Source organism: Barbatula barbatula, assembly GCF_947034865.1.
Source record: "Barbatula barbatula genome assembly, chromosome: 5".
Taxonomy (NCBI): domain Eukaryota; kingdom Metazoa; phylum Chordata; class Actinopteri; order Cypriniformes; family Nemacheilidae; genus Barbatula; species Barbatula barbatula.
The window spans coordinates 9,026,768-9,047,386 of NC_136769.1; the positions used below are offsets into that span (position 1 = coordinate 9,026,768).

Here is a 20,619-nt window from a genome sequence, read left to right on the forward strand (position 1 = left end):
CACTGGCATATGACATTAATCCCCGCGAGAGCGATTCGAATGTTGTGCTTTTTAAATGGCTCTCGCGGTACTTTGACGTCATCCGCCGGACGATCTGCGCAGCGTTTCACGAAGTCTAACACACCTAACGACATTCCAATGAAACGAGTACGTCACTACTCTGATGTTTTAACGAATCTGTGCGCTCATTGGAAAATGATGTTTTTTTCACCAAATCACAACGTCTTGATTGGACGTCGCAGGTGACGCCCACAAACACACAAGGTGGGGTTTAATTATTTAACGTGACCAAAATGATGTAGCTGTCAGAGCTAGACTGAAAATATCGAAACGATGAATTAAGCTCACAACTATATATTCATCACAGTTTGCGGCAACTTTGTCTAAATAAATGCATTAATGGTGCTTCGTCTTTTCTTTAAAAAAAAAAAAAATTAAATAAATCACACTGGAAATTAAGTAATTATATTACTTCATTTATTAAACATTTATTTTCAACGTCAATCTAAGTGAAAATGTCGGTTAAAAACATATACAGTGCATGCTTGTGTGGGGTTGTGTGGAAGGAGCTTCGGCAGCTCGTGACAGAAGCTCCGAGTTAAAAATCCAAATGGAAGCGAAGCCCGGCGAGCAATCCGTGATGAGAGCGGCGAGTATGGGGAGAGATTGAAAATGCGGATGTCTCTCCGAAAGAGAAATGAGCGGATCGAGAGAGCTGCGCGCTGACTGGAAGGGAGAGAGATGCGAGCGAGAGAGATGGAGGCGGGGGGGAAGTCTCTCAGCTCTGCGGGGACTGGAGCGCCCGTGTCCTGGACCGGCGGCGCAGTGCTGGCTAACATTCAACCCTCCCCTTGTTCCACAACCAGTTCCACACACAAGCAGCGACAGGTAAGGTCTAACCAGCGCCTCATCCTATCAACCGTTTGGTAAACAAACCTTGAAAAAAATCACCTTAGATACAAACAATTCTAAACCTTTGCATGAGTTTATTAAATCGTTTGATTCGGTGGATTATTTCGTAAAGCAGTCTCGGTTAATTTTGCGTTGTCTTATTCCAAGGCACGGTACATTCCGAGGTCGCCTTACCCGAATTTCCCGTCCTGTGACTCGGGGAAAACATCCTCTGTGTATCATAACCTTTCTCCGTGTTAAAACCTAAATCGAATTCTCAATCCGCACAGCTAAATACGTTAGACGCGATAAGGGCGCCTCCGCTCTGTTTGTAGCCCTTGCGGTTGTCTTTATTTCCGAGTTAAGGCTCCATGAGGCTTGTGGAGGGAAGAACCAGCCGCCTCTGGTTTACCATCAGGGAGCTCGTCTATATATCTCACAGTGTGGGCTTTTCGCTTGCGCCTATTTTGCCTTCGTAAAGGCAAAGTTCGCGATCACAGCCGTCAGTTTATCGTTTATCTACGTTTAAAGAGGCGAAACCGGTGAGTTCTGAATTTAAATTCGCCTTTTAATATCGTTTGGCTTCGATGAGGCGAATTAGGCTTGCAGCATGCGTGGACGGTAGCATGGCGGTTCTAGAACAGTCGTCATGCCAGTAAAGCGTTCTCTTTCTCGGCTGTTACATTTTTTCCATTGTGACTAGGGAGAAAATGATACATTTTTTCAAGGGCTGGATACATTTCTGACCGGATTAAACGCGTCCGTCATAATCCATCTTCATTCGCCGCGTACCGACCGAAACTAACCGTTTATTTGTTTCATTTCTATTTTTCAAGTCTTTGAAGTCCCTGCTGCCATTCGCCGCCATACGGCTGCAACCACCTCGCTTTCGCCCCGTGTTCTTCGTCAGTCGAAAGTCGGGGTAAATAACCAAATTTATTCACGGTAAGATGTGATTTTTGACGTCAATTATAAGACATATTAAGGAAATGTAATAAAAACTATTTTTGGAGCTTTTTGAAGTTATTTAACGAAGCTGGTTTCAGCTATCACCAGGGTTGGAGGTGGTATTCAATGCTAGTTCCAGCAGGCTAGCTTCGGTGTAGGTCACATCATAGGTCGGTTTAACAGGGCATATTTTTGTAAGACTGTTTACGCATGTTTATTTATAGTCGGATGTGTCAAAGTAAGCACTTTAGCAGTTTGACACACGATAAAACCTGTTGTCTAAAGTCATTGTTTTGGTAAATTAGAAAATGAACTAGATCATAAAACATTAAAAAGCACTACAGCACGTGCACAGAGTTTGGCAAGTAAAGGTTAACGATATCAATGCAACATCAAATATGAATACACTTGGAAGTTCTACCCACATAACATTTTTCCCCGAAATGTAAAGATTAAATCTAAAAGCTTGTTTTAAATTTCCAAAAGAGCCTAAAACTGTTAAATGCCGCCCGTTCGATATCCTGTGTTAAAACACCCATTTTGCTGTGGTAAGTTCTGATTATCACGCCATCCACAGTTTCATTTCAGGAGGGTAAAATGCCCCAGAGCTTCAGCCCGTGTCTGTTTTAACGCTGGACTGTTCTGGCTCACGCGCCGCCATTACACATTCACTGCAGCGGCGACGCCTAGCCTCTGGAAAAAGCCATTTTGTGACTATTTCCCCCTGTTTACACATTTGCGAAATCGCATCAAATTATGACTAACTCTCCATCTGCGTTCGACGCTCGAGCGTTTATATTCGAGCACGCGAATCGGTCGTCGCGTGTCAAGGGGGCGACCCAGAATCTGTCCTTGGCGGAAGCGGAGACCCGCGCCCCGTAGGTTTGGAGGCAGACACTGGTGCTGCATGTTATAGCAGTCACTCATGATGATGATCCCTGGTTGTGTTTCCCCCTCTCGCCGAAGACCGAAAGCAGATCCCGATCCGTCGTCAGCTGGTCCGTCCATAGCAGCTGCCTGCCTATCGTCCAAAACGCTCCTTCCTCCTGTAGTACCTCCCAGTATCCACTCGTCCGCCGAAAATGTACTCCATTTTGACCGGTTGGATGAAATGTACGCCCGGAAAGGAGCGGGTAGAGCGAAGCAGAAGCCGTAGTTCAGTAGACGAAATGGAAGATTAGACGGATTGACTGTGCTTGCTTGTGTCGACCGCAGAGTTATTTGAGATTTGAAACCGTCACAAGCAATGGGCTCCGTCTCACGATGGAGCGTAAACGCTTAGGGGCGGTGTAATGAACATCAAGCGTTATGTGTCGGGCTGGATTTGAATTCCACTTTTCTTTTTTCACAACAGGTTTTATAAAAACGACGTTTTCGATTCGATAGAGGTCTTTATAATTCTTCAACAGCAAATAAATAATTAACTGTAGTGATAAATCCATTTAAGTGCGTCTTTCAGTTTGATTAATGCATTTTTTTATGTTTATTAGTGATTCCACATGATGAATGGTGAAATGGAATCATCTACCCAAGACCCTGGTAAGAAACAGTTTCATACTTCAAATGTGCGTATGGGTACATAGACAAATGTATTGTACATAGACCCATTATTCTTCGTTGTTACAGTTTGGGACCAGGGTGGCATGTTGAAGCTATTGGACGCCATGAAGGGAAACCTTCCCGAGAAGGATCTGGCCAAGTACAAGACCTCAGAGTCCCATCTGGACTGGGAGAAAGTGGCTTTCAACCCGTACTCTGCAGAGATGTGCAAACAGAAATGGCAGGAGGTTTCCCGAGAGGTACGCTAACCAGCAACTACTGAGATACGAGTTGTCACCTGGATTGTGATGTAGATATTTTTATGAAAAATTGATTGGTATTTGCAATTTGGTGTGTTTGTGTATAGATGTAAAATAAGGATTTTGAATATGGTTGTCATGTTAAACATAATGGTCCTTTTCACTCAGATACGCAAATTCCGCACACTCTCAGAGTTAATCGTGGATGCACAAGACTATGTCAAAAACCCCTACAAAGGGAAGAAACTCAAGGTACAGTATTTTATCCTCAAATACGTGAAATTGTTTATTATTTCATAAAATATCTTCTGGCAGCCTAAGATGTGAATAATTATAGCTGTGATTTTCTCAGTTTTGACGCTTTGTTCTCTCAACAGAAACACCCAGACTTCCCCAAAAAGCCACTGACGCCATATTTCCGTTTCTTTATGGAAAAGCGGGCCAAGTACGCTAAGCTACATCCAGAAATGAGCAACCTAGATCTCACAAAAATCCTATCCAAAAAATACAAAGAGCTGCCGGAGCGCAAAAAAGTGAGTTGATTTTTAACATACATTTTTAAGCCAAGTTCTTCATTGAAAGATTTATTTATATTTGTCAAGAGGGATCAGTATGGTAAAGATCTGCTGTTCAGGTGTAGAAATATTTCTGCTTGACATTCTAGTGCTTTGTTTGGACAACTTGTTATTTTGAGTGATGCCTTTCTAGCTCTGTCAGCAAACCTTGTATCGTTTTGTCTGACCTGCTTGTTTTGCCCTTTTTTGTTTATAGGAGAAATATGTGAATGATTTTCACCAAGAAAAGGGTGAATTCGTGCACAGCATGAACAAGTTCAAGTAAGCAAACTACTTGTCGCATTTGCATTTACAAGTCTGTGCCTTTTTACACAAATAGGCTCATTTTTATGTTTCTGATCAGGGAAGATCATCCAGACCTTCTGGAGAACTTTAACAAGAAGTCTAATGTTCCTGAGAAGCCCAAGACACCCCAGCAGCTGTGGTATTGCCATGAGAAGAAGGCCTTTCTCAAAACACACCCAGCTGTAAGTTCTATTAGCACGCATCCAAACAAACTCACAAACAAATTGCTGCAGGTATCTTTATGCACATTAAAGCTGCCAATGAGGGTAAAATGCAACATTAATGTTTATGGCTTGCCAGGCAACCACCAAAGACATCAAGGACAATTTCGGGAAGCAATGGATGAATCTCTCTGACAAGAAAAAGATCAAGTGGATCACAAAGTCCCTGGAACAGCAGAAACAATATGAGGTGAGGACTCTTAAGCAACACTTTGAAGTTTTTTTACCTTAAAATAATGTCTCTAAAATTATTTCACTGGTGGAACAACTCTTAAACTAATCGAATTCTACTACTGCTGCTGCCTGCGGCTACAACCGCTATGTAAGCTCTGTGTTCGGGTCGGTACACACAGTCCCATCCATACCCTGCCTGCGGAAGAGTGCATCATGGTTTCCAAATTATGTTTCTGCACTCGCTGGTTTCATCAGCTTCCTAAATAAATTACTGTGTATTGCACCACTGGTAACGATTAAACAGGGACATTATTTACGACGGTATTTATACTACCACATGGGGGAGCCATGAGCAAAAGTTGTAAAGTGTTGCTTTCAGTTTGCACAGTATATTATTCCGTGGAGACCGGCTGTTTTTTAAGAAGTTTGTTCATTCTTTTCCTACTTTAGGAGACAATGCGCGAGTTCATCCAGCAACATCCAGAGATGAACATGAAGGAGGAGAACTTTGTCAAATCTACTCTGACCAAAGCAGAGAGACACCTCAAAGACAAGTTTGACGGGCGACCAGACAAACCCCCCTCGTGAGTTTAGTCTGCTTGGTTTAATGCAAATGGAAAATGCGTACAAGCCTCATTGTCACATTCTCATTTTAAGACTTAAAACAGGTCATCAAGTAATGACCTTTTCGCAGTGACAATAGAGCACATTTGGGTATACTAACCTTTTTATAGTTCTAGCTTTGTTTTATCGTTGTCTTCTGCTCTTTTCTTTCTTTTAGTAATGGTTACTCGATGTTCTGTGCTGAGCTAATGTCTGGTATGAAGGACGTTCCCAGTACCGAACGTATGGTCATGTGCAGCCATCGCTGGAAACTCCTTAAACAAAACGAGAAAGACGCATACCAAAAACGCTGTGAGCAGGTCTGTAGCATGCTTACACAAACACTGTTTTTGTACTGTTTGCACCATTTTTCTTTAAATAATCAACAATGTAAACGTATTTTGCATACTTTTTTCATCTCAGAGAAAAAAAGAATACGAGATCGAGATGAATCGCTACTTGTTGGTAAGTCTATTTATAGTCTGATGTACTAATGCTGTGTAGCGAAAAATATATATGAAATATTTAGCTTTTATAAAAACAAACATTGTTTTGTATGTCTCAGAGTATCTCAGAAGAGGAACAGCAGAGAATACTGTCAGAACAGAAGATGGGAAGCTTTAAAAGGGCTGGAGGCAGCAGTCCTGCCTCTAAAAAGAACTCAAAGGCAAAGGTCAGTCCATCTGTCAATCATCTTAAGCTTACCCAATTAAACAACCAAGAGTGTTTCTCCCTCTCATTTATTCTTTTTTTTCCCTAACAGGCCAGCCTAGAGAAACCCAAGCCCCCAGTGTCTGCCATGTTTATTTTTGCAGAGGAGAAGCGTCCAAAACTTCATCAGGAAAGGCCCGATCTTTCTGATATGGAGCTTACAAGACTACTGGCTCGCATGTGGAGCGATCTTTCTGACAAGAAAAAGGTATTCACAACACATTGTGAATGTCAAGTTCTCCCATTTACATAACTATTGCACTGAATCAAGAAGGATTTCATTAGATGCAAATGTGTAAAGATCTATGGATCTATTAAACCTTGTGGTTTGATGTCTTCTAGGAGAAGTACAAAAATCTGGAGATGACGTTGAAGGCAAACTCAGAGAAGGGGCTTAAAGAGGATAAAGGGAAACTACCAGAAACGCCCAAAACAGCTCAGGAAATCTGGCAACAGAGTGTCATTGGAGACTATCTTGCCAGATTCAAGGTATGGACTTGAAAAACAATCCTTATTGTGGCAATGGATGGTATGTCCAGTAGTAATAATGGACTATAGAAAGACCACGTTGAAAGATGTTAACAACACTGGTAAAACGCTGATCCAGAAAAAAAAATACGGTTTCAAAACGTTTAGGCAGAATACAACCAACTGAACATTTATAAGCAAATCAAAATGTTAAACAAATACATTTAAGATATAATTATGTAAGTAAGATTTATAAAAAGAGGAAGTGCTGCTGGACCAGTTTTACAGTTTCTTGCTAAGTGCTCTATCGATATTTTATACACTATGCATTACACTGTCACATAAAACTTGCATAAGTTATGTCCCCTCAATAGCCCACACTAGTTTTGTTGCTGATTTAAGTTTTGCGGTTTGTCAGGGTGATAGAGTGAAAGCTCAGAAGACCATGGAGGCCACATGGAACACCATGGAGAAGAAAGAGAAAATTGTGTGGATCAAGAAGGCTGCAGAGGACCAGAAGAGATATGAGGTGAGTTCAAATAGATCCGGTATAAGATTTCGGAGATTTGATTTGTGATCCTTTATTTGTGCTGTTGTTCATACATTAAACTATCTTGTTAGAAGAAGAGGTTTGTTCATTCAAATGTTTTTGTACCATAAAGAAATATTTATTTACGCAGAGAGAGCTGAGTGAGATGCGATCACCTGTTCAAGTCTTCACCCCAGGAAAGAAAATCAAATTTGACGGAGAGCCTAAGAAACCGCCCTCGTAAGTTCATTGCCTAGCTGGTGTTTCATGCTCACAGTTCTCTGTGCAATGCTCTGCCATGTGTAACTCTGTTCTGTTCTCCTGCTATTGTAGAAATGGTTATCAGAAATTCTCTCAGGAGATGCTGTCGAACGGTGAGCTCAACCACCTGCCCATGAAAGAGCGAATGGGTGAGATTGGGGGCCGCTGGCAGCGACTTCTTCAAAAAGATAAGGATCGATACAAAAAGTTGGCGGAGGAGAAACAGAGGCAGTACAAAGTGCTACTGGAGGAGTGGCTTGAGGTATTAAATTATTTGCCGTTAATTACAAAGTATCTTTCAATCTGGACATGTAATTTTCTGCATTTGTGATCTTGTAAACATCAATTGAATTGAAGAGCAATTTTGAATTCTTTTGTCCCTTGCAGAGTTTGTCAACATATGAGAGAGCTGCGTATAAAGAATATAATTCTCTGGTAGGTTAAAATGTACATAATCTTTACACACATTTCTTTTTAAATTAATTTGTTCTATTTTATGTTGTGGTGTAACACATTTCTGCTTTCGTCATCGAATTTCAGTTTTGTTGGGTTAAAGTATTTTTGTAGAAGGTAAACTGTTTTATATAAAATGCATCATACATTTTTGTCCTTTAGAAAAGGAGGAGTACAGGAAAACAAGGTGGCACCAATGCTAAAGTTGCAGTCAAAGCCAAACCACCAGTGGTTGTAAAGAATGTGAGTTGTTTTCTTAACTATTTGTATTAGAGCTGAAATTTGCCATTTTCAACCACTACATTCAGCCCAATTATAATGGGCAAAAGAATAAAAAACTGAGAAAATATCTAAATGATATAAATAAATTATGCTATCAGTTGAATCTTTAAACAGGATTTTATCTTATTTTTGGCCAATGATTTGCACAAAAGTGTGTAGGTGAGACAAATTGTTAAACGGATGCAACACTGCCACTTACTGGCAGTGGATTATTTATGAGATCATATGTTTGGGGGACACATTTGAATTTATTTAGCTTCTTATGCCTACTAAAGTTAGATCAAACCATCAAAATATGAGGTGTATGAGACAAATGGACAAAACGCTAAACATGAAGTATTTATTAGACAAATTATTTGGCAAAACCATATCAGGGAATGTATATTGGCTTTACTCTAATTTCCAAATGCATGCATTACCTAAAAAATAATACCACGAGAGGTTAAAAAAATATTAACATAAGTCATTCTCATGGCCACTACTTTTAACATGTACGTTTAACATGTTTAAGCATTGTTTTGTTATTGACTGTTTCCTTCTCTATTCCAAAGCAGAAGAAAGAGGAGGTGGAGGAGGAGGAAGATGATGATGATGATGACGAAGACAACGATGATAGAGAGAAAGATTCTGATGAAGGATCATCGTCTGGAGATGACAGCGACGACGATGAAGACGATGATGAAGACGACAATGATGATGTAGGTTTTATTGCATGCTGATTACTACTATTTTAATATGTATGAGGCTATCTATGCAGACACGTATGCAAATACTCAAAAATATTACTAATCACTTTTTCAGAATGAAGACGTGGAGGATGAAGTGGACGACAAAGAGAATAAATCCGAAAGCAGCAGCAGTGCCTCCAGCTCTGACGATTCATCGGGTTCGGATTCGGACTGAGGCAAATCCGAGTCAGGCTGCGCGCATTGACTGCCAGAAACGCTGTGATCTGAGCCATGAACCCAGGGGTCCGAGCCTGCTCCGCACTTCTCTTGTTCCACCAACAGAAAGTGCTTGCCCCGTTGTAACACATCTACAGCCACTCACTTCATCCAGAGTATTTTCCTCTGCTTGTGTTCCTTTTGTTTCCCGGGACATCTTATTTCTTCCTTCCTCCCTCTTGTGAGTTTGCTTAAGTTTAAAGGTGTTTTAGGCAAATAAGATGTGCACGAGGATGTGTACTCTGAATTCCTCCACAGCAGGGTGCATCTTTTTTATGTTTTATTGAAAGGTTTCAAATGAGGACAAAGAGAGTACCAGGTGCCCTTTTCGTTCTCATAAAGGAGCCAAAGAATCTCTCAGTTTTGCTTATTGTTATGGGAGGTAAAGGGGACCAAATAATTGCACTCTGAAGAATGTCCGCTCTCCTAATATCCATCTGTCCCTCCTTGTTCTTTTAGCATTTTTCCTCCACAGGCCTCTTTTCCCCCCCTTCGTTTTGCATTGCTGTTTAGTTTTGCGTCGGTTCAAAAAATGTGGTATTTTCAGGAGCAATGAAGCCATTTTGAATGTCGCTGCATGGACCCCACTGGTCACCTCTCGTTCATAAGACACCATTACCTTACCTACACCTGATGGGAGTTAAAGGTGAAAATGAATTATTTATTTTTCGTCCTGTTGTAAGAACGTTGCCCATAGCGGTTATGCAATGTTGTTGTTGTGAACAGCAGATGTATTTGAGTTAGCTGTTCAGAAAGATAATTAAAGTTACATGATAATGAGTAGTTCATGAGTTAACTGTTTGCAAACACAAGCAATTTTCTTTTAGTTTTTTCACTGGCTGGGCACCAAAAGGTTTTCTCTTTGTTAAAATGATTTGTTTTAAAGCTGTTTTTCTTCCAACCACTGTTTTATTTGGTGCTCCAAAGAACTATTTGTTTTAATTTGAGTAATGTTTTTAATATGAAAGACATGAGCTACCCCACAATTCAGTGCACTTATGGCGGAATCCCAGGCTCACAAGCTCAATCTCCTTTCAGTATTTGTTTTATTTTTACATTTCATCTATATTACGCCTGTAACTATAAAGGTTTGTGATACACCAGCTCAAGGAATGTAACAGAGATGTTTTGCTTAAGAGAGGGGTACCGCTATTTGTTGTGTTTATGTATAAATGAACAGTTTTGAGGGTGACTGGTATATTCTCTTATTTCAATGCATCTAAATTAAGATAGGATCTAGCAACCTGAAATGAGCTACTGTCTTTTATTCTTAGTATTTCTGCAGTCTCCAATGTGATAGGCACAGTACATGAACTTTAAGAGCATTGGGCATTGCTTATTGGCAAATAAATAGTAGTTGAAAAGAAATTGATTACATGTATTTTTGTTTTGGAGGATTTCAAACAGTCATCTTTTGACAGCTGGAAGCAGATGCATTTAATCTCTATTTTAGTGCCCAACATTTTCTACTTTGCAGAATCTTGTGTTATTCGCCCAGTTAGCACAATTTGACAATTGATGATTTAAGTGATGGGCTGGAATAGGAGACCTTCCAAAACGTGTTGATATTTTATAGGATTTTGATCAAATAGACTTGGGCTGGGTTCAGTGCTGTTGTAAGGTATTTGTAAATATGGCTTAATTTTTTTCTTTATATTGAGTGAACATAATTGCGTTTGTGTTTTCATTTGGTTAAGCAATTTGCTGCTTAAGCCAATATAGTTTGTCAGTTGGGGAAATGTTTTTAATTTGGTAAGTTTTAGTTTTTACCCCTCCCCATGTTTGTTTATTTGTAGAAATGGCAACAAAAAAATAAAAAAAATGACATCTTAAATTTGTACTGCAGATTTGAAAAATGTGGACTTTTCTATTGCAAGAAATGTTATATCCCTGCTATTTACAATTTGGGCAAATAAACCTCTTAAACAGTTATGCTGGCTTTGTCTGAATGTGTGCTGGTAATGAACCGTGTAGAAATGACATGCAGCTGAGTCGACTGCTCATCCCGGATCGGTAATTGACTAGTGATGTCTGACAGCGGCCAAAATGGCAGCGTTTTTAATTTTCTCTCCTTATCTGCGCTCGAGCAACTTGAACGATTAATCATATCGTCCATGATATTTCAAAAGCATATATATGTTTATGCAGGCAATTCGTTTAGACCATGTCGATTATCTGTCGCTAATAAATGAAAGCGCAGCAGGTTCGTGGATGACCCACAACCCGGCCCGTTCACTCTCGGTGAGTATAAACAGCGCAGTAAACACGCTTCACTGTTAGCGGCTGCAGTTTAACGGGTTACATTATTACCTCCAGACGGGAAAATATGATACAATGTTGCTAAAACCCGCTTTCTAGTGAAAGTCGTATAGCATACAGAAAACTGGCAAGTGCGACAGTTGTGTTTACAATCGCAGCATGCGGCAAACTGTCAAGTTGATGTTCCAATCCAAGCCCTTATATGCAGTAATGGCCCTATTTGATTTGCTCGTTTTGCTGGACGGTTACTGTGACCCACCACAATATATACCTTATTTTATTTGTGTCATTTTTGACCCTGATAAATACATGTAAAAGTGTTATCCAGGGGAAAGCATGTAAACCTTTAAGGTTTGTCTGTTAGGAAATTGCGTAGAATTTCTCACAATGATAATATATGAAATAGCATATTCTGTAAGTGTTTTATGATCTCGGATTACCTCTTATGATGAAACATTGATAGTATGCATGGGCCCATATGGCCTTACTGAAGTTGCGATGCACTTTTTGTGTGTGTTTTGCAGTATTTTCCACAATTTCATCTATAATGTGGACCATGAGAGCTCCCCTAGAATAGTTGTTGCAAATGAAAATGGAGGATATGTCTCAGTCAGGCCTGGATAACACCAAGCTGGAGGTAAACTGTCCATGAGAGCAAAATTCTGTGTGCATTTTTGCATTGGCAAAACCATTGAAAGTGTTTGACTTTTTCATTTGCAGGCCTTGGCCCATGACGTTTACTCCGATCTGGTGGAAGATGCTTGTTTGGGGCTGTGTTTCGAAGTGCACAGGGCTGTCAAACAGGGCTATTTCTTCTTGGATGACACGGACCAAGAAAGCCTGAAGGATTTTGGTGAGTATGCCAAGAATGATTATTTTATTGCTGTGTTGTTAACAAGGGGTGGCTTTCAAATATCTAAGTTTAGTCTCTGCTCTTTCTGATATAGAAATAGTGGACCAACCAGGTGTGGACATCTTTGGACAGGTGTATAACCAGTGGAAGAATAAGGAGTGTGTGTGTCCCAACTGTAACCGGAGTATCGCTGCCTCTCGATTTGCTCCTCATCTGGAGAAGTGTCTGGGAATGGGCCGCAACAGCAGTCGAATAGCCAACCGCAGGTCAGCCGGTTGGAAGAAAGGGCTGTGATGTCACTACTAGGCTTTCTTATTGCTAAAATTGCTTAAAAATCTCACTTGAAAATATATACTATCTTGGCATGCTGTCTAACAGTTTACTTACAAAGAAAAATTTACATTTACACATTTGATAGGCACTTTTATCCAAAGCAACTTGGTGCTTTTAAGATATACGTTTATATATACCAATGGTTGTCAAACGAAAAGTTTCATTTTCAAAATACAGAATAGCAAGCAGCAACAACACGAGCAAGTCAGAAAGTGATCAGGAAGACAACGACGATATCAACGACAACGACTGGTCCTATGGTTCAGAAAAGAAATGTGAGTTCTCCTTCCCTCACTTCCCACATTAGGTAATATTACTTTATAAACCATTTATGTTATGTTTCCCACAGCTAAGAAGAGAAAGTCAGAAAAGGTAATACAACTGAGACCTAGACATTTTTGTATGTGTATTATTATTTTTTAAGGGAATAAAAAAATGTGTGTTGTGTGTCTCAGAATCCAAACTCTCCGAGGAGATCTAAATCTCTGAAGCACAAAAATGGTGAGTTTTATGATTAAATCTGCTTTTCAGCTGTTGACTTGAGGAACAGGGTGTTTAATATCGCTCTCGCTTGTCTCACTACAGGAGAGCTCAGCAGTAGTGTCAATCCAGACCTTTACAAGGTGAGATCTTTTAATACACTTCACTGTATAAAAGATTCACTTTTTGTTGGATTTACAGTATTACTGTTGTACTCTCTCCCCTCCAGTATAACTACAGTTCTGGCATTAGTTATGAGACTCTTGGACCCGAGGAACTACAATCCATTCTGACTACGGTAAACTGTTTTTATTGCCCGGTTTCACAGACAAGGCTATAGTCCTAGACTAAAATTAATGTTTGCGCTGTCTGACTCCAGATAACTCCAGATATTCTGTGCTGGAGTCTGTGCAAAATATATTTTTTGATTGCGTAGATTATACAAATAATTAAATGCTAAATAATTCATGAGATACAAATCGTCTAACCTTAATGCTTTATGGTGCAAAATGAATGAACAAAAACATTTTACTTCCAGTAACATACTGGATATAACTTGGTCTTGTCTCAGGCTAACAGGCTCTCTCTCTCTTTCTTTCTTCAGCAATGTGGGGTTGTGTCAGAGCACACAAAGAAAATGTGTACTCGGTAAGAGTTCGGTGTGATTTATGCTTAGAAGTACACACTAAATACATGCAGCCCTTGATCCCAATTACAGCTTTTTCCGTTAACTTGCTTAATGTGCTGTCTAATCGCCAAGTTTGTCTTTTTTTTGTGAAGTCTATATGATGACTATAGTCTATTTTCTTAGAATCCAGTCTAGAGAAAATTTAGTTTAGTCATACAGGTTTGGAAAGAAGTGAGGGTGAACTATCCCTTTAAGGGGTTTTCACACTATGCTTTACTCTGGGTTTAACTTCAGTAAATTCTTAAGATCACTTTTAAACCTTAAGCAACATGTAGATTGCAACTTTCTAGAACTTTATTACAAGGGTTGAATTTACAAAAAAACTGCAAACATCAGTCTTATTAGCTTATGCTGGTCATTAATAAAAAGATGAATATTGGATGTTATACCATAGTCGGTTTGAAAACTCGATTCTGATTGGCTGGAAGGTGTGCGTTAAAACTGTTTCATGCACAGGTAGTTCCAGTCAGTTTGATCAATGTTTACAATTAACTGACAAGAATAACATGTCTGATCAAAAATGATACTGTAAACATCCGTAACAGAGTTAACTTTGCAAATGACCATGGTTTAAGATGGATAATCCACGGCTAGCCATGCATTATGTAAGGGATAATGTACAGGCAGCCGGTGGTTATAGCAGAAATGAGCCCCGACGGTGTGATCAGGACCCGCCATGGACCCGTGGAAAAATAACTGGACATAAAATGTGAATTTGAAATAATTTATTAGCAAATTTTTACCGAATGCAGACCTTCCATGAGGAAAAGCGTGTTTCTTTCGGTTGAAACAGGCAAAAAAGCGATGTTATTAAAATACATATTTATACTTATATTTATAAAATCTTTTAATGCACAGCTTGCCGTAGAATTTCCCTTACATACACCAGTATGGTCACAGATACTCTAACAGTGAATCTGTGAAAATCCTGTTCAGATGTGAAGATTGTGCTCTGCAACAGAGAAAAAACTGAAGGTTTTTATGTATTTGTGTTTGTGTATGTGCTGCTTTCGTGCCAGATACTGATTATGCATGTGATCACATGAAATTTTTCATTCGTGAAAATGGAAATGATCATGTTATGTTGGGACTGATTTAACAGAACACAACTGGCAACAATATCAATTCCAATTTTTGATTGGTTTTCTGTTTTATTTGCCATCATTCGGCCTCTCTTATTTTTAAATGTGTCTAATTGAAATAATCTGTCTCCATTCCAATTGGACATATCAGTACACCATTCTTTCCCCATTGGACGGTCATGGGTTGTTTCAAAGCACTGCCTGTTTTACCATGCAAGAGACTTTTTGAACATCCACCAGCATCAGAACACCATTTCTAAATGCTAATATCTAAACCTGGAGCCCATTCTCGAATCCCACCGGCACTGTTAATTCAGTCTTTTGCCCAGTCGTTGTGTCTGGTGCAGTGCGTAATGCCAAGTTGTGTCCTGGCAGGTCCCAGCGGTGTCCCCAGCACACGGACGAACAGAGGAGGGCAGTCAGGGTCTTCCTCCTTGGGCCGTCCGCGTGAGTTTCACCTCTTCTCCCCAACCCTGACCTCTCCTGCCCAAAAATAAACAAGCATACTATTTCATGTTTCCTCACATCTGTCCATCACTGAGTAGGGTTGTCTTCTGTTTGTTTTCCACAGAAGCAAGTTATACAATTTTGATTTCATTTTCGGATGTCCTAGCACGTCTCGCTCAATCAGTTTGTTTCTTTGTAGGGTCATATAATGCTTTGTTTAATAGGTCAGCACTGCCCGACTCGGATACGATGCTGGAAAATGATGGCTATGATGCCCCTGATGGCCAGCTCATCATGTCCCGCCTCCAGTGGGATGGCTCCTCTGATATCTCACCATCTGACTCAGCGTCTTCAAAAGCCAGTGAGACACCTCAACAGATCTAAAAAGCTGCTATGTTTCTTTCTTGCTGCCTCTCTTTCTCATTTTCTTGTTCTGTTCTCCATCTCAGGCACCAATAACTCTGAATCAAAGAGACCTAAGAAGAAAAAGAAGCCTAGTGCTCTGTCCATGAGTAGCTCTGGAGGTGGAGGCGAGAGAGATAAAGGACAAGAACGAGAGCGGGATAGAGACAGAGTGGCCGGAAGCAGTGGTGGCAGCAGCTCCCAGAATGCACTGGGCCTGCCCAGTCGGAAAAAACGACCGAAACTGCCAGTCCCTCCAGCCCCCAGTATCTATGATGACCTAAACTAAGGAACATTTGTCACACATGCACTTGAACCTAACCTGAATATTTTGGATACGACTTGATCAGTCTCTAGATGATCTTTGGTTTCCACAATCTGAAGGTAGATGAATGAGAAAATTTGGGTGTCATTTTTGTTACGACAATGTTGCACAGAAAGAATTTTGTCTTGCCGTTTTCTTCTTCTATTATATAACTTTTAGTTTTTCCTATGCAGTTTGCTACCATTCCATACTATGGACTGTGAGTATATGTGCGTTTTGAGTTTACAGTGACACATAAAATGTGCAGAGGTGTGTGCGGGTGAACGCAAGAATGTATGTGAATGTGAATTTTGTCCCTGGTGGCTCATGTTACTCGAGTATGTTAATATAGTAAGGTTCATCTGTGCAATGTCCTCTAATGGTTTTAAAGTTTTTTTTATGTATTGATAATGTAACTGTACCCTGTTGTTTTCTTCTCAACCGCAGTGCTACACATAAATAATGGATTTCAGTAGTGCACCTGATAGCTTGCTGCCAAATCTGTGGATACGCAATCTTTTAAATTAATATACATGTTTATTTTCCTGTCTAGTCTGACACTATTTATTTTGTCTGATTTGTGAATGTTTTTGTTTTATAATCATGGCTTTTGATATTTTTCGTTTGATTCCAGTTACTGGATGGCTGAAGAGTTCAGTGGACTTCATTGAACTTAATATGTTAGGTGTCAGCTTTTGTTTGAAATAATTTGTTAAAAATGTGTCTCATTTGAACACAAAATGAGAATAGTGACTGAAATGCACTTGAAATGGATTAAATCCTGTTAGTACAGCCTTATTTCTTTGTTCATTTTAGCTTAAAATATGAATGACCTCAGACCCTGAACTTGTTTAAGCATGAGTGGAAGGGAAATTTTTAAAATGACAAACATGGTACAAGTTAAACAGCATGTACCATTGATGTAGGTGGTTCTATAGCATGTGTTTGTTGTGATGCTAAGTTTTTGGTTATCTCGGTCTCTATAAAACAATAATTTTCTCAGGACTCCGCTGCCCTGTCTTTCCACAAGCTTTCTGGAATCAGTTATGCTGAGACCTCATCATGCTCTGTTCTTGGTGTGCACTAGCAGACATCAACACAACCTATGTATTTCAAAGATGGGACGTTTTATTCTGAAATACCTTATCAGAACAAAAACTAAGCATTTTTAACAATCGTCTGTGATATAAAGCATGAGAATAGGTAGCCATGTTTTCCACTAAGCCAAAGGCAAACTGACAAATTAGACTAGTTTGATACTCGTACAGTAACCAAACTATATCACACATCTTAAAGTTTTTCATCCTCTTGGTTTTATCTACAGTAAATACATTGTTTATATACAGATTTTACATAACAAATTATTTGCCTTACCAATGTCATGATAGACCTAACCACGCTTTAAGAAAAATAAAACACTATAGTGGTAAAAGTTATTTAGCACTAATTGTGTTTGCCTCTTGTAAATCTTTATATAGTATAAAACTACACGTAAATGATGATAATAACCATGAGCAGTAACAGGTGCAGAAATAGCAGCTGACATTCTTTGCCAGACTTGTCATGTAGGAACACAGTTTGAAATAAACACAGATTTCAGTATTACTTGCAAACATTTTTCACCTTTAAACATAAAATAATGGAATGAAAGCTAATTGTATCATAGCACCTGTTAACGCATCACAGCTGTTTGTCATTATTTGAATGGTTTTTACTTTGCAACTATGTAAAAAAAGAGTTCTTGTCATCACTTGTGCAGATTAACCATAACAACTTATAAAACTGCAAGCCCCCTAAATGAAAGTTGAAACCGATGTGTGATCTAAATTTCTCTTTACATACAGAGTTACAGCTTAGGCTGAGATTAAATAATTATACAAGGTACATTTTTTGTAGAAGCTAAATTATACAGCAATGTTACATTGCAAACACTCATGAATTAAGCTGAAAATGATAGTTCAAGCTCTTCTCATCACACACGAACAAAACTTCAAACATTGAAATGGCACCAGAAGCCTCAAAGGCTCCCTCTGAGTTTCCTCTGCTACCATTGACTGCTTATTGCTCTTCTCTGGTTTCTCGCACCTTCTCAATATTTCTCCTTAGTATTGGCATCCTTTTCTGAGGAATACTTTCATCTGTCATCTCATCGACTGTGCATACCAAAGATGAGGAAACTGAAGAAGACTGTGACGCCAACCAGAGAAATGGTGGCGGGCGCGGTGAAGAGCTGGCGGTAGTTGATTCGGAAGTACCAGACCACAGCGAGCAGGACCACAAATACGGGGACGACAAGACTCCCTGTGCTGAGAGCCACACCTGCTGATCGCAAACCCCCGCCGAACACAGAAATCCCACCAGGTCGGGGGTTCTCTTCTGGAGCGGCCTCGCGGAGCGTCTGGGCTTGAGAGATGTGACAGTGGAGCACGCTGTTATGGGTGATGTTCAGAGACAGGAGAGAGCGCTGGGGGTCCTGAAGGAGCTGACCCTGGAAGATGAGCTTTATCTGATGTTCACGGCCAGAGAAGTATTTACTAAAAACACAAAACACTATGAAGAACATTCAAGACAAATAAATGTTTTTACGTATGAACTAGATAAGATCACAGATTTTTCATTTAAAAACATTCTTTTACCACAGCTAACACATCGAACATTGTGATTTCTCCCATTTATATGTAAACAAATGGCCCGTCTCCTCGTAAGTGCATAATTGAGTGGTTTTCCTCACCTAAGGTGTGTATTGTCAAAGTGTGTGTTTGACTCATCACCTCTTCAGTAGTCCAACTGTGTCCTGAGGTCTGAGCACAGCAAGCTCCTCTGTGTCGTTCAGGAACTTCAGTCGAACTGTGATACTGGTGACCTCATCCTCTTCTTCCTCCTCCATCCCTTCCTCTTTCCCCTCCTCCTTTTCATCACTCTCAACAAAACTTACTTTCTTCCTTCCACCCTGAATGTCCAGCAGCTCATCTCCCGGCACCTCATCTCCCCCATCCGGCCTGGCTTCCCCCTCTTCCTGTTTCTCCTCTTCCACAGGCTCTTCATCTGGCTGCTCACTGGATTCTGAGCTGGGAGGAGGACCCGTGTAGCTGTCGTGACCCCCGAGGCCGATAAGAGAGGCGTGGGCACCCACGGTGAGAATGGTTCCCAGAATGTGATCTCCACGGTCAGCCACGTGGGTGGACAGCCAAGCGAGAACCACGGCCAGAAACAGGACGATCACACTGCCCAGAGCCGTGGCCTCTCCCCCAAGCCCGTCTAGCACAGTAAGAGCACACACCGCCATCCCTGCCCCTCTCTGCCTACATGGGGGGAAAACTAAAGCGTTAGGGTCAACATGAAGTGATTTTCGCTAAATTATATTCAGGGAGAACAAACTCTTCATTTGACATTATCCAATACAATAATAAGATTTAGTGACATCATCATACCAAAATAAAAGTTGATTTATATTCCAAGTTACTAAATATTTTAAGTGACAGTTTTGTCTTGGTAATAAAATGTGTACAATAAGAGGACGTGTGTTTTAAAGCGAATTGGGTTCTTAGTTACCTGTCTGAATCTGGAAATGATTATGTATAATAATGGGCAACTTTTATATTAACGTAACAATGCATCGCTTTCTCTGTTAAGAATGACAATGAACTTTAAGAGCTCTGTAAGGTTCTTAAAGAGTATAAAAAGCCATAACTCCATTACCTAACATTAAGTGACACACTTAGCAGTCTGCATTAGGCAGTGAGCACCGTGACAAATGTATCAAATTTTGGATTTTATTGTCATAAACAACAAGAAAAACGATATTTCACATGATCTCATTTCACCTGTTAATAATTATGCTTATCGATTAACGGTACAGTTCGGACAGTATCTTCCTCTCAAGGCTAGCCGTTTCCGCTAAAACCACGAAGCCTTCCACAAACTTGTTTACTTTCACAACAATACTCATAATCAAGTTATAACTTGATACTGAACAAAATCCGAAGGAAAACGAACAGAAACGACCTCGAATTAAAAGTTATCTGCTGTTATTTGTGTGTCTGGGTGAGATGGCAGCTAATCGTGTAACGTTAGCGGCAGTGTTGGACGACCTTGATTCGCGAGCTTTTTAACGCATTCCCTTAAAAAACATACGTATCATACAGGACATTTACCTTCTCTTTCGTCAGTTCATTCTTGTTCGACGCTGTTTCAGTCCCAGCACCAGTAGATATACACAATAGTTCACAGGATTAGAGATAAATAAACACACGTACAGTCACACAGGGACGCGCACGCATACAGCTGACGCTTGTGTAAAGGGGGGGTCACGTGGTCGCCACAACATTCAGCGAGACGAGAGGCTACTTCACCCGGCGGAATAAAATAATGATAAAATCCTTGTAAATGTTATTGTTTTAAAACTTGACTGTATAGAAGTTATTTTCTAATATGTAATAGTCCAATAACGAAAAATGTCTTTCGGTAAAAAAGACGAACTCTTATTTTCGGCTCATAATCAATAAAGACAAGAACAACAGCGAATCAAACGAGTAGGTAAAAACCGAGGTGGGAGAGACCTGCACATGGGCGGGTCAACCGCAAGTGGGCTGTACAAACCTCCAGAGGATGTTGATTGGTTTATTTA

General features: G+C 40.1%; 3 protein-coding genes across 9 annotated transcripts; 2 read left to right on the forward strand and 1 right to left on the reverse strand.

The window, feature by feature from the left end:
* Positions 1–307: 307 nt before the first annotated feature.
* ubtf (upstream binding transcription factor) lies at positions 308–11,074 on the forward strand. Of its 5 annotated transcripts, none has more exons than XM_079456183.1 (22): positions 308–888; positions 1,728–1,836; positions 3,330–3,378; positions 3,466–3,638; positions 3,807–3,890; positions 4,016–4,171; positions 4,410–4,474; positions 4,557–4,680; positions 4,799–4,909; positions 5,344–5,477; positions 5,675–5,816; positions 5,920–5,961; positions 6,062–6,169; positions 6,260–6,415; positions 6,550–6,696; positions 7,094–7,204; positions 7,356–7,444; positions 7,538–7,727; positions 7,853–7,900; positions 8,081–8,161; positions 8,752–8,898; positions 9,002–11,074. In XM_079456183.1, exons 3-22 carry the CDS (start codon positions 3,339–3,341, stop codon positions 9,101–9,103), a joined length of 2,250 nt encoding a protein of 749 aa, XP_079312309.1. In that variant the 5' UTR covers positions 308–888; positions 1,728–1,836; positions 3,330–3,338; the 3' UTR covers positions 9,104–11,074. The 5 variants fall into 5 exon arrangements, with proteins under 5 accessions (XP_079312309.1, XP_079312310.1, XP_079312308.1 ...); XM_079456182.1 differs by lacking the exon at positions 308–888 and adding an exon at positions 979–1,433; XM_079456186.1 differs by lacking the exon at positions 308–888 and adding an exon at positions 979–1,433 and having other exon boundaries at positions 8,755–8,898.
* Positions 11,075–11,133: 59 nt separating this feature from the next.
* On the forward strand, positions 11,134–17,110 carry atxn7l3a (ataxin 7 like 3a). Of its 3 annotated transcripts, none has more exons than XM_079457582.1 (13): positions 11,134–11,385; positions 11,928–12,040; positions 12,124–12,256; positions 12,330–12,522; positions 12,767–12,864; positions 12,939–12,961; positions 13,045–13,090; positions 13,175–13,212; positions 13,299–13,367; positions 13,674–13,717; positions 15,215–15,286; positions 15,511–15,647; positions 15,736–17,052. In XM_079457582.1, exons 2-13 carry the CDS (start codon positions 11,990–11,992, stop codon positions 15,975–15,977), a joined length of 1,146 nt encoding a protein of 381 aa, XP_079313708.1. In that variant the 5' UTR covers positions 11,134–11,385; positions 11,928–11,989; the 3' UTR covers positions 15,978–17,052. The 3 variants fall into 3 exon arrangements, with proteins under 3 accessions (XP_079313708.1, XP_079313709.1, XP_079313710.1); XM_079457583.1 differs by having other exon boundaries at positions 11,145–11,385; positions 12,351–12,522; positions 15,736–17,110; XM_079457584.1 differs by lacking the exon at positions 15,215–15,286 and having other exon boundaries at positions 11,145–11,385; positions 12,351–12,522; positions 15,736–16,996.
* Positions 17,106–20,542, reverse strand: tmub2 (transmembrane and ubiquitin-like domain containing 2). Its single transcript, XM_079457585.1, has 3 exons — positions 20,147–20,542; positions 18,764–19,294; positions 17,106–18,526 (listed from the first exon to the last, which is right to left on the reverse strand). The coding sequence occupies exons 2-3, from the start codon at positions 19,276–19,278 to the stop codon at positions 18,139–18,141; spliced, it is 903 nt and encodes a 300-aa protein (XP_079313711.1). The 5' UTR covers positions 19,279–19,294; positions 20,147–20,542; the 3' UTR covers positions 17,106–18,138.
* Between the last annotated feature and the right edge of the window lie 77 nt (positions 20,543–20,619).